This window comes from Antedon bifida, chromosome 6, assembly GCF_963402885.1.
Source record: "Antedon bifida chromosome 6, ecAntBifi1.1, whole genome shotgun sequence".
In the NCBI taxonomy this organism is placed as follows: domain Eukaryota; kingdom Metazoa; phylum Echinodermata; class Crinoidea; order Comatulida; family Antedonidae; genus Antedon; species Antedon bifida.
Window position 1 is genome coordinate 27,016,594 of NC_136231.1, and position 13,803 is coordinate 27,030,396.

The 13,803-nt window shown below is 33.0% G+C and overlaps 2 protein-coding genes across 2 annotated transcripts in view; both read right to left on the bottom strand.

Annotated features, from left to right (window-relative positions):
* LOC144845763 (uncharacterized) overlaps window positions 1-13,803 on the bottom strand; it is a 113,100-nt gene that overhangs the window by 3,206 nt on the left and 96,091 nt on the right. The gene's annotated exons all lie outside the window — the stretch shown is intronic.
* Window positions 722-13,803, bottom strand: part of LOC144844489 (uncharacterized) — a 48,882-nt gene continuing 35,800 nt past the window's right edge. The window contains exons 13-30 of the mRNA XM_078701425.1: window positions 12,950-13,149; window positions 12,521-12,659; window positions 10,766-12,132; window positions 9,999-10,296; window positions 9,752-9,824; window positions 9,064-9,294; window positions 8,714-8,853; window positions 8,073-8,356; window positions 7,796-7,949; window positions 6,947-7,188; window positions 6,426-6,587; window positions 5,822-6,092; window positions 5,607-5,659; window positions 4,703-5,367; window positions 4,287-4,439; window positions 3,628-3,903; window positions 3,008-3,201; window positions 722-2,603 (exon numbers count right to left, since the gene is read on the bottom strand). Of these exons, the coding sequence (XP_078557551.1) occupies window positions 2,421-2,603; window positions 3,008-3,201; window positions 3,628-3,903; window positions 4,287-4,439; window positions 4,703-5,367; window positions 5,607-5,659; window positions 5,822-6,092; window positions 6,426-6,587; window positions 6,947-7,188; window positions 7,796-7,949; window positions 8,073-8,356; window positions 8,714-8,853; window positions 9,064-9,294; window positions 9,752-9,824; window positions 9,999-10,296; window positions 10,766-12,132; window positions 12,521-12,659; window positions 12,950-13,149 (5,085 nt within the window). The 3' untranslated portion in view covers window positions 722-2,420. The remainder of the gene's footprint in view (window positions 2,604-3,007; window positions 3,202-3,627; window positions 3,904-4,286; window positions 4,440-4,702; window positions 5,368-5,606; window positions 5,660-5,821; window positions 6,093-6,425; window positions 6,588-6,946; window positions 7,189-7,795; window positions 7,950-8,072; window positions 8,357-8,713; window positions 8,854-9,063; window positions 9,295-9,751; window positions 9,825-9,998; window positions 10,297-10,765; window positions 12,133-12,520; window positions 12,660-12,949; window positions 13,150-13,803) is intronic.

Below are 13,803 nucleotides of genomic sequence, written 5' to 3' on the forward strand. Positions count from 1 at the left end.
TTTTTGGAAAAAATCCCTGTACTATATAGTACAGGGATTTTTTCCAAAAAGGGCCAATTTTTGACCCTTTTATTTTTTAACATAACTGCTTACTATGCGTTTATAAGATGATAACGCAATATATACGCATATGTAGCAATAGTATTGCATAATAATTGAATTTTGAAAAGTGCATATTTTAGGCATTTTTTGAAAAAATCCCTGTACTATAATAGTACAGGGATTTTTTCCAAAAAGGACCAAATTTTGACCCTTTTATTTTTTAACATAACTGCTTACTATGCGTCTATAAGATGATGACAACGCAATATATACGCATATGTAGCAATATTATTGCATAATAATTTAATTTTGAAAAGTGCTTATTTTGGGCATTTTTTGAAAAAATCCCTGTACTATAGTACAGGGATTTTTTCCAAAAAGGGCCAAATTTTGACCCTTTTATTTTTAAACATAACTGCTTACTATGTGTCTATAAGATGATGATAACGCAATATATACGCATATGTAGCAATATTATTACATAATAATTGAATTTTGAAAAGTGCAACTCCTTGTACAGTGATTTTTTCAGAAAATGGCAACATTTCTATTCTTCTATTTTTGACACAACTGTAAACTTATGACTCTATAAGAAGATATGAAATCTTAAAAAAATATATAATACAATTGGAGTTGAATATGGATACCTAACAGTATGGTAATTGAAATACAGAAATAGTTGAGAAATATGGATATGTTTTATTGCAGCAATTAATATTATGTACAATACAAATATACAGATCATTTCAAAATATATGTTATATTACATTCAATTTCTAATTACAATGCAAATGTATGAAAAGTCAAATTAGCACCAATCAAAGTGTTTATACGTACTGTGTATATTACAACAAATATATAAAACAAACTTAATATGCACTCAGCTATTTTAGCTGCTTGCTTAACCTTTAAATTTACTAGCTGCTAAATAAACATACTATTACAGAACTGACTTGGATCTCTTCTTGAACATAACATTAAATTGGACCAATTCTTAATGGTGGATCAGCATTTTTGGATGAATATAAATCTAAATTTAGATATAGTCTTATATTATGTAGTAATTATTATACTTGTTTGTTAAAATAAAATAATTATTATTACCTTACCATGCTCAGGTATAATCACACCCCTTAATGTAGCCTAAACAAAAGCTAATTGTTAATGCAATCTGAGTATAATGACATATTACTGTTATTAAACCATGAAGACATTTTCTATCCTGTTTCACATTTCAAAATAATAATAGTGAGAGTAAACAATTGTAATCACAAATTGATAAAACAAAATATAATTAATTTATAATATCAATACTTCTTCTTTGATGCACAAATATTGCAAATTTACATTTTTTTTACAATTATGGAATGATACAGTAAACATAGTAATAGAAGGTAGCTCTGTGTTTAAAGGCTAGATCCATGCATGTATTATAAAATACAAAATGAAATATCAGTAAAAGTTAATGCTTGTTGTGCTTGACTGCTGTCGAAAAATAATATAAGTGGGGTTATTATAATTGTTCAAATGTTATAACCAATAGATGTTTTATACATGGAGCTATACTCTTTAATCAAAGAATAACGTATCTATATAACTATCTATTTCTGGGACTTTAAAAGGTTTATTCAAGACGTTTTTTGTCGAACAAATAAATGAATTAAATGAAATCTACATGCTTAAATTAAAAGTATAATACAAATCAACCTAATAGTATTGTTATTGATCATTCATAACAAATATAAAATGGCATAAATGAATCAATATTAAGTAAATTCTGTAACAACTACTGTACCACTACAGATTTCTGTTTGCATAGAATTATTAGTAATAGCTTGCATACTGTAGGTTTTGGTTTTCCATTTTTGCTAATTAGAAGATTTATTATTATGTGTATCAAGAAATATAACTTATCAAATAGTAATAACACTGTAGTAAAGTTAGTGCTATTTTACAAACAATAGTAATTCTTCAGTAAAGAATTAGTAAGAGTAGTGGCCTAACACTGTGGGCATAGGCCCCTGGTTTAAGGGGCCCTCCAATGCTGAGTAGTTGCAGTTGGGCTGCTCATGTTCTGAGGCCCCCTGGTTTAGCACTCCTAAGGAGCCCTCCAACGCTGGGTAGTTGCATTGGACTGCTCATGCTCTGGGCCCCTGATTTAGCACTCCTAAGGAGCCCTCCAACGCTGGGTAGTTGCATTGGACTGCTCATGCTCTAGGGCCCCTGGGTTTAGCCAGTGAGCGCTCATAGCTGTTACACCACTCAGTAAGAGCATATCATTCAACAACATTGTACTTATTACAACCAATAATTTGTGCTAACAGCATCGCAACATGAACACTTGTTTGTATAAAAAATATGTAATTTCAGAACAATGTTTACTTGACATCTGCAATCATTTTGTCGATGGCATCCCACTCAATACTGACAAAGCTTCCACTATTAACAGACGCAATTTCTTCAAGTTCTCTGATGTTGACAGAAGTGGTGTAGTCACTGAACTCATCATCCAGGTAAAGGTCAGCAAGGTCATCATCTGATGGATAACCACTGGTTAAAATCTGAAAGAAAAAAATTACAGATTAAAATAGGTTACAACAAAAAGTCATTCCTAAAAGTGGAATGGATGTGGATTGACAGAAGGTGTAAGATTGCAATGAATGAACTGCCATAGACTATCACCAGATTCTCACAGAATTTGACCATGTTTTATGGCCGACATCTGACACGAACGAATGTTAATTAGTGTTACATTCATCTGAATGATGGATGGAACTAAACAGTCCTGGTTGATTGGTCCTAAGATTCTCACTATCGTCCAGTGCCTGCCTTGACCAGAGGAAAGGCAATGGCCAATACGTCTGAGGCAGATACTAGATACTGTACAAATTATAAATACTTATTTCCTAAATTAAAATGCTGGTAGATTTAAAAGGGTAAACATAGATGTTCTAAAAATACTTGCCCCAGCCATGCTATCGTCATTGTCATCACCAAGTATATTTCTGATACTGTCCGATAGGGTCCATGGACTACCCTCACTCACTGATTGGTCATCAAAGTCATGTGTTCTCTGCTCTAAGTAGGGATGATGACGAGAAGATGGTGTCCGTAGAGGGGCTGCTTTGTAAGCTTTATAAGTTCCTTTTGGTACAGGTTCTGAAAAAAAGAATACAATATACTTAATTCCTTTCAAGTTCTAAAAGTCTAAAGTAAAACACTTGTAAAAAAAATAATGTATGATGTGTTTAAAAAGTTATCAGTCCACACAGAGAATCTCTGGAAACTTTGTTTTGTGAAATGACAATCTGGGATCATAACTATTTTGAACATAGTAAGGTTTGGTCAAAAGACAACTGCGCTGATTACTGGCTGCAACATTATGGAAGTATGTTTCCAGACGTGTTTCATCCCAAAAATGACCGGGGTAATAATGTGCGATTAGAAGTATCGTGCATTAAGCACTATATAAAATTGATGTACTATTAATTTAAATGTTTTTGCATAAATATTTCCCAATGAAACAAATGTGATAGCACACTAACAAATAATGTACTCAAAATATAAAATAAAACATGATCATACCATATACTGCTTGGTAATTGCTTGCGGTAGCCCCTTCATTTGACTGCTTCAACCGGTTGACATACGTAGATCCCAAGTTCTCTTTAGGTTTATACGGTAATCCCAACCTAGGCTGAGGACTCACTACAGATTCTCTTGGTTTGAAAGTACCAGACATAGATAGTTGAGCCAATCTTTCTGTGTAAGGTGTTGATGATCTTGGTTTGCTCTCTGCTTTCAGGCCTCGTCTTTCTACCTGTTGTTTTCTTGTTTCAAGCGTTACAGTTTCAGCTAAACCTATTAAAAATAATAATATAATAACATGTCATTCTTCGTGCATATAACCTCCAAGCGGTTCACATTATTACCCCCGTTATTTTTGGATCAAACACGAATGGAAACATACTCCCACAATGCAGCCTTAGCGCCATTGTGCTTTGATCGTACTAGATATTCATTTGTACACCTGGGTGGAGAGAGGCAAACGTAAGTAAAATGTCTTGCCTAAGGACACAAGCAATGCACAAGCGTTGCACTTAAACCCCCGATCTCACCATCAGTAGTCCAACATCCAACACCCTGCGCCACACGCCCTTATTAATGTAGAATATATTTTGAAATATGGACAAATAGATATAAGTACATTTGAATTGCAATGAAAAACAAAGGCAGATACTAACCTGCAGGACGAGGCTTGATGGGTGTACGTGTTCTCATGCCTGTCGGTCTATTTGACCTCTCCTTCATGTCTTGTAACCTTTTGGTGTATGGCTTAGGATATCTTGGAGACCGCCTCTCATTCACCTTTGACATTCCTGAAAGTCGTTTCGTACCTGGAAGGTCAACAAAATCAGAATCTAACAAATAAATATTACCTTGACTTGGGATGTCATATTTCATGCAGGTCCTGTCTGTTAATTTAGTACAAAAACTTCTCTTCCCAACAATTATTTAGTAATTTTTTGAAAACGAAAAAGTGGGCAAAATCCAAGGAAGTATTTATTAAGATAATTAAGATTTTCTGGAAAAAAAAAGGCAAAACTTTTCATGAGAATAAACCATAATGTAGCATTAATATAATGTTTGCTGCCCTCACCATACAACCTCTGTTGTCCTTTTAAACTATGACCATTATTTGCTGGCATTTTACTTTCTTTCTTAACTGCAGTACTGTCTTTCTTCAGATTCTGCAACATCTCTGTATATGTCTTTGCTGTTCTTGGCACATCATGTCCTTTCCTGGTGACCGATGGCCTTTGAACTTTGACCAATGCAGTAAACGGCTTTGGTTTATACATGACTGGAGCAACAGGTTGTTTTTCGTTTTCTTTATCGGTTTCTTTAACGTCTTGATCATCACTCGAGCTACTTGGATCGCTAACTTTCCCTAATTCTTTCAACATCTTTCTCTCCAGTATCATCTGCAGTGATGGCTTTCTCTCACTTGATCTTTGGAGTGGCACACCTCTTTCAAAGCTTTCACGAAGCTTCATGTAATGATGCGGGTCAATTTTAGAGCTACGTTTATTATTTTCCTCTGATTCAACATTTTTGTATGTTTTATGCGTCTTTTTTGTTTGTAGCTTTGAACTTGATGTTGCTCTGACTGGCTTAGCAAGTGTCTTAGGTGGAACTTTCTTTATGTTAGACTGTGGTGTGTTTTTAGTCACTTCTTTCACCTGTGATTGTTGTGTAAATAATTGGTCCATCAGACTCTTTGCATGTTTTACTCTCTCATCATAATCCTCCTCTTCTTTGGTTCTGTATAAATACAAACATTTAAAAAATAAATGATAAATGAAAAATCAAGACTCAGGTTAATATTTCAACATATTTATTTACACTACAGACTGTTTCATGAGAGAGATAAAAATACCTCCTCAATCTTCAGATGTTAGGCTCTGAGTAAGGTAATTAGAAGAAGAAGAACATAAATGATATAATGTGGTGTTTTAAATGTTTAACATAATTAGCAAACAAATACGATAAAGTTAACTTACTTTCTTTTGTTCTCTCTTTCCAATTCCGTCTTCTTTAACTCCTTTAAAGTGGACTGTAAAAGAAAAAAATATATATTTAATATATTATATTAAAAAACATTAGGTAATAAAAGCGAATAATTGCAAAAGTGCAAAAAAATCTATTTTTGTTTTTATTTGCAAACCTGGCATGATAAAATTGAAAATTGTAATTGAATCTACTGCAGTATTCTTACATTGTGTTTTGTTTTAAATGGCGTTTTCTCTGCTTCTCTTAATTCACCAAGCTTGCTACGATATTCGTCAAAAGCTTTTTCTCTTTTCTTTTTTGTCCATTCTTTCAATTCTTTTTGTTGTTGTTCAGTTCTCTTTGATGGTTGTACTGATGATGGCCATGCTTCTACTATGTCTTCTTCTTCATCTCGTGGTGTTTTTAGCAGCTCTCTAATTTGCTGGGAATTTAAACTTGTAAAATCCAAATTGTCAATCTCCTCAAACTTTGTTTTTCTGTAATAAAGAAACCCACGTTTTGTTTTATCAATATTAAATTAATAAATCAAAGTTTGAATTCAGTATAAATAAAACTTCAGTTGATGTTGCATGCTATTGATTATATATAACGTATGTTATAGAAAACTTATGTGTTATGTTTGCCTGATAATAGTTTGTTTTTTTATGTTTGAGACTGACTGTTTGAGAAACATTTTGTTTTAGAGTTAAGTTGGGTATTATTGTTATTACAAAGATGTCTACTGCAATGAAAAGGAGGTAGAAACTAAAAGTGATTTGTGTTTTTGCAAATTTACTCTTTAATACAATCTTTACTCTTGCAACACTTACTGCAACAAGACCTTTTGTCTTGCAGCTTTCTGTTGTCCTTTAGTAATTCCAAGGCCAGTAGCATCCAGGTCACCATCAGCAATGACCTCTGCAATGATGTCACTTACTCCAGTTATTCCCAATATTCCTAAAGTGTTTTCACCATCGTTTGCACTCATATCACTATTAAATAGAACCATACAATAATTATCCATACAATAATAATAATGTCAAATGATGTAAAAGAAAAATAACTATATTGATACTGTACTCATAATTTTTCCAGATTTAAAGGTTTCATCATGTCCAGCAATAAAACAATATTTTGATTGGAAGAAATTTGTTATGCCATTAATATGGAAGGGAAAAAATTGAAAGATATATATATATATATATATATTGGGGCGACTTTTTCTCATTCTCACAGATTTCCTCATCTTTATCGTTTCAAATGAATTAATTAAATTTCAGTATATCATCGGGCGGTTTAGAATTAATGTTCTTTGCCTAATGTGTTTATATATATATATACATATACAAACCTGTTGGCATCTTTTTGCATTTCTTCTGACTTGTCACTTTCCTCATCCAATGTGCTTTCATTTTTCTCTTCCACTTTTTCATCTACAGATGTTGATTGTTTCTCTTCTTTCTCATCAAAACTGCTTAATTGTAACATCTCCACTCCCTTCTCTGGTTTATCCACAACTGTAGTTGTCCATTTCTCAGTTTTCTCAATATTTGGTGCTAAAAAGTCTGTCATGTTTTCAACATTCTTCATCAGCTGCAAAAAAAAATAAACATGAACACATTCATAACGACGTAACTGAATAGGAACACAGAAACCATAAAAAAACATTATAGAAAGAAATGCATGTGAAGATAATCCTAATCACATTATTGAGGTGATGCGTTACTGAAATAAAAGGTAGACAGCTAGAGAACAAGAGTTATGTAACTCCATCAGTAAGGTGAGGTGTTATGATCATCATACTAAACCACAAAACTATATACTTAAACAGATGAGAGAAAGATTTTACTTAGATTAAATCAAAACTCAATTAAATTAACTCTGGCTCGAAATTTGTCTTGCTTGTTACATATAAAAAACATAATAAAATATGATGAAATGGGAAAAAATGACAGTACGACACCAAAAGGGTAAAATACAAATGCAACAAATACATGGCAAGTAGTAATAATATCTAAAATTGGTTAGAAAACAGTGTCATATTAAAATTGGATACAAATATGTGCACCTGACAACATTTGCATTAAAAAGCCACATAGCAGATGGGAGAAATGAATTATGCAATCTATTTGTTTTTATCATAGGAAAGTGATTTCTGCCACAAAAATATGTTGAATTGTGCAAAAAGCCTGTAACTTACTTTATTAGTTCCTTGAAATTCCTGCTCCATCTGTTTACTCATTTCATCAATCACTTTCAGTTGTTCATCCATCTCCATCAGCTGTATATTCATCCTCTTTTTGTAACCTTCTCTCTCTTCATCACTGATTGCTTTTATTCTTGAATATTTTTCTCTGAAATAACAACACAAATAAAAGTAAAATAATAGTAACAACACAAATAAAAGTAAAATAATAGTAACAAATTGAACAACTCCCTGCTTATCCTAATTGTTGTTACAACATAGTTCTGCTTACACTTTTATTCTTCTTCTAGCAGCCAATAGTTCCTTAGTGAGCGGGTCTGGTCCAGCAGGTTTCTCCTCATCCGGCACCTCACGTGGCGATGCTAAGCCAGGCTCAGCTTCCCGATTCCTTAAGGCACTGTAATGCATAGATGCAATGGAAGGACTTGGAGATCTAGGCTTCACTTCTCCAGGGGAAACATGTACTTGTGTAGGTTCTGCTTGCGGAATATCATCTAATAATCTACTGCCCTCTAGGTCTACTACACTTATATAATTTCTGCCTGGTGGGGGAGCCTGAATATAGAAGAATCATTTAACTATTAGTTACAACTACTATTTATTTGCTTATTGAATATTCACTAAAATATTCACAATTTCAACAGTCAGTTGAACTTTGAACAACTATATATTCACTTTAGCATAGCTTTTCACATTTGTATGTATTACCAGAGGTTTAGAGATTATCTCTCTATAATGATAACATAAAAGAAGTTAAAATAAATGTAAATGTGCAATTGTTTTATTCCAGTAGAATTATGTGTCTGTGTACACAACACATATGCAAGGAAAGAAATATAAACATCACAGCAGCTGAAGGATAACATGGTTTCTTTACATAACAACATTTTTAAAAACTCTACAAATTCTTACTTCTATATCAGGATCTGCAATTGTTGCTTGGTTTTGAGAATCTCGTTCAAAACGAAGTTTAAAGAAGATATCAGGAGCAAGTATCTTGCCAGCATTGTCAAGACCAGTCTTAGCAGTTGTGTATGCTGATATGGCATCATCTAAAAAGAAAATGATGAAAAAGGACAGATGAAAAAGAGAGCACAGTAAAAGAGACAGAGAAGTAATTGACTATACTGTATGTTGTGTTTAGTAGATATTGAATATGTAAACATTTTTTTGTTCTTTTTTGTTGTTTTCTATTGTTATCTGGTATCTGCACAACAACAATTTAAAATACTGCAATAAAAACTGTATCATTTGTTACTTACTAATTTCTGTTCCATCTTTATCAAGAATCAGTATATTTTCCTCATCATCTGGTTGCCTGACCTTATCAAGATCAATTGATGTCCCAGCATTCTTCATTTCTGTTGCCATTGTGGCAGCATCAACTCTTTCTACAGGTTTTGCTTGCAGACCTCTAACCGCTTTCAGATGAACTTCAGCTGATGATGGAAAACGGGATTCCTGTCTTCCTTTCAATATGTTATCATAGGAATCTGATATTCGAAGAAAAAGAAAGAAAGAAAGTGTTTTATTTTATTGTTTTATTGTCTATTATTACAACTAACATCTTAAAATGTGCTTAAGCTCTTTCTACACTATCAAACTAGTTTGACAAAAAAAGTTTGATGTGCCCAAATGGTAGTGATATGATGTCATCGTGTCCATATATGGGCATTTTTTGTCACATAAAGTTTGATAGTGTAGACAGAGCTTTAGTCTTTATTCTTCCTTCATTACATTTTTTGTCATGTATACATGTTGTACTAATTTGTGTAGTTAGAATTGATTGATGTAAAGTATAAAACATGCTTAACTGGGCATTTAAAATTACTGGTTTGGAAAAAGCTTCACATTTTCTTTCATTCTGGAATCAATCTGGTATACATTTTGTTTTTAGCTTTATTCTATCAACACAAATGAATAAATGATAAACTTGAAATCTATTCTTACCTTTCTCTGGTATCATCTGTGACCTCATTTTCTTCTTCTTCATTTCAGTATCTTTTGGTTGGAAGTCAGATTCCTATTAAAATTTATAACAAATTGTTAATATTATATTTATTTAGATTTTGTGAAACTAAATAAAATAAACAACATTCAGAGATTTCTTGTCATAAATTGCTACATTGCTATAATCAGTACATTTTAAAAAAGGAAAAAAAAAAACAAATTAAATATTACTGTTCTGATAATTTACCTCAGAAGGTATTGTTTCACTACTTTTGCGAGTTTCAGTTATCACAACTGGTGTCAAATCTTCTTCTTCCTCTTCATCATCCTCAATCTTTGTTTTCTTTTCTTTATGTTTCTTCCTTTTATCAATTGCTTTAGATTTCTTTGATGGTTCTTTAGGTAACTTTCTACGTTTTTGTTTCTGTGACTTTGGTTTAGACTCGGATTCTTTCATAATTTCACTACTGCTTGATGACAGCCGACTGGACGAAGCATCTTGGTGATTTACGGATGAATCTCTGTGATGTCTCCTGCGTCGCCGTCTAAACATAAACATCAAGACAAAATTCATTTTCAACACATATAAAATTAAAATAACTAATAAAAATAGATTATTATGAGGTCCAGAGCCATTTAAAGGAATATTAAGTCTATTAGTATAGATAAGGATATAACCTTGAAGTGGGATGCTTTCTATCATAAAATTAAAACATTAAATGTTTGTCAATTCACTTATTTCTCACAACTTCCCTTAGAGTGAGATCATCCACATAGTTCTATCTTCTACAGCATCCTAAACTAGCATTATTGATAAGGAACACAGATAAGACAGTCCCCAGCTTTGTGTCCTGGGCACACCATGGGTATTATGAATGATCTCACTTCAATATCAATTAGTTTTTGAATGACTATTGTGTGATCAAACCGATCAAATGCCTTGGCAAAATCAACCACACATAAATTGACATTACATTGTTTACAAATCATATTAAAGATGGCAAAATAGAGTACCTGGAATGACTGTCATCAGAGCTCATCTTTGTTGGAAGCCTCAGTAGTGGCATTGATACTTTATCAGGTTGAGGTTGCTTGAGAGTGTCTGTTTCATACGGCTGCTCTCCTCTAAGCTTCACTTTCAGACTGTGTACATTCTTTTCTTTGGCCCAGAAAGTTTTAAGATATTTGGATAAATTACTGTCGTATTCGTCTAGCGTGTTGTCCAAGTGTAGAAGAGGTGGGACATACCCATACCCATTTTCCACTAGTTTTTTTTCCTTATGTTTTTTGTGAGGAAATTCACTAACGTTGGGCTGACGGTATTCTGCTGATCGATCCAGATGTAAAAGAGGTGGAACCCAGATGCTACCATATACCTCATTTTCTTCTATTGGTTCAAAATTAAATTTCAGTTCCTCCTTTTGCCAATACTGTTCTTTAGAATGTTTTTCAAGTTCATAATTTGAATCATCGTTAAATTTCAAAAGTGGAAATCCTTCAACGTACTCGCTGTTGATTCCAGAATCTCTCTCAATACTCTGTGGAGCCCATGTACGTTTTGGAGCAACTGGTGGAAGATGAATATTACGAGGCTGATCTAAGAAAAATGGCATGGATGCATGTGGATTTTTAGGAATATTTTGCAGGTTTTGATGGTCTGAGAAAATTGCATGGCTTTTAGGATTATCAAACGACAGGAGAGGCCATCCTTTTACTTCTTTGTGTCTGACATTAGCTTCTTCATGTTCAGAATGTTCTATACCTCCAAGACCGTCTATTTCATGTTCACCAATAAGCTCTTCACTTTTTAATACAGATTCTTTTACAACCTGGTTATTAACCAAATAATCAGCTTCTTGTGATGGACTTCTGTGACCTGATTGAAGAAGAGGTCGACCATGTGAATCTCGTTGATATCGAGACACTTGATCAGATTCATCAGCAACGAAAGAAAACACTTCATCTTCTAAAGAACTTGACTGCTGTGTGTCTGTTTCCTCTGGTGAATGGACTGCATTGTGATTACGATTAACACCACCAGAAGGAGAGGACGGAGCTGATAAAGCTTTGTTCTTTTCTGATGATTGACATCGGGTCAGGAAGCGTTTACCTAATGTTGTACTATTTGCGTTTGTAAGAGTGCTATTTTTGGTCTGGTAGTCTGGTAGGGACTCTGGGCTACTTGGTAAGCTTGGGCTAGTAGTCCTTCGGGCAAGCACTGCTTTGACACTTCTACTAGCAGGTGTGTTAAAAACACGAGCACCACTTCTTTGTAATTTTTCTTCCTCTTTACTTTGCTTTGCTTCTGTGTATGCTAGTAATGGATGGTGTTCAGGTGAAGGGCTTGTGTCTAGCATTTCCATATTGTTCTTGTGTTGAGCCTGAAACAAATAATAATAAAATTAATAATTAAACTACTTTAGACCACACCGAAAAAAACCAGAAATATAGTAAACTTAACTTAATCATAGAGAAGTTTCTACATGACTATCACATATATAAAACACATAAGTACTGTAATAAACAATAATACTAATAAGATATTAAAATAGAAATATATTTTGATAAATTTATAGTGCTACGTTGAATATACCAACGTACAATTTAATTTACAAACGTTGTTTGACTAGCTAATTTATATAAAAACAAGTTTTTTTCTTTTATCACTTTAATATAAAAGTTAAATTAATAACCGATTTAGATTTAAAACCGGTTGATTGCCAACAATTTGAGGAAATTAACTGCAGCAGCAGTGAATGTCTATCTTACCTCAAGCAACTTCTTTAGTTCAATTCTGACAAGTTTCTTGAATCCTATGGAAGATTCTGAAAGTTGACGTGACATAGTGGCACACGGCGACACCAATGGTGACTGTGGTATACTGTGCTTTCTTTCAATTGCATGCAGTCTAAAGGAAATTGAATAACAATCATTAATGTAGTATAGTTTATTATTATAATTGGTATTGTGATGAATTTAAATAATCTATTCTGATAACAGTAGAGCACTTTGTTTAAGTGTTTCAACACAAGTTTTTTGGCCTTCTTTCATTTATAAAACTTGTAATATTTAGAAAAAAAATGTTTGTATTTGAAAAGTGAAATAAATGCTTATTTGATAAGTAAATAGGAAATTGTATAATATTGAAACCCCACCTGTTGTTCAGTTATGTATCATTAAGTAACAGCAGCTACTTACGGACTTAAGTCAGCTTCTGAGAATGACTTAGCGACATCCTTTTCTTCTAACGATGTGAATGAGCTGTCAGAATCTTCCCCACTATGGTAGTAGTGCGTAGCAGTGAGAGTGTGAACGGCGCCGGTGACGGGTGATCGGCGATACAAAATGTTATGATTGTCATCTTGTCTTTCATTAACATTAGTTTCACCATCTTTGACCTAAAAAAAATTAATGAAAAATAAAAGAGAACTGCTTGCTAAAACAAAAAAATGTTTAAAGTAAAAAAAAGATAAAGAAAACCAAAGAAAGGTTCCTGGGTCATTTCCAAGGATAGCCATAAGAGAGTTAATTTACTGTTATTCTGGAAGGTTGCAGCCATTCTTACAGGAGTAACATTACACAAGATGCTCTACACAGTCTTATTACAAGTCTTTGGGAAGTTGTTTTTATATCATGTTAAAATAAAAACTCTTCTGACAGGATTTGTATAAACCAAGGATCAAACAGAGGATCAAACCACAAAACTGAACCACAAAACTCTACTCTTAATTTGCAGACACTAATCCATTCCACATACTGTAGGCTGGTATGTGTCAGTCTGATTTGAAAGGAATATTATCCAATTTTTTTTTGTGTAATTAATGCAGACAATTTTATCTTTTGTGAGTCTTTTGAATTCAAGTTTATTCTGAAATCATAAAGTGTGGTATTTCTGATTGATGGACCTTATTGGTTTCACTAAAAATTGATTTATTAATATTTATTTCATTGATGTGTACCTTGATTTTGTTCCCTTTTTTGTCTTAGATGAAGGTGTATAGTATTGAATTGTGGTTATTTTATTTTTAAATTATGAAATAAAACACAAAATA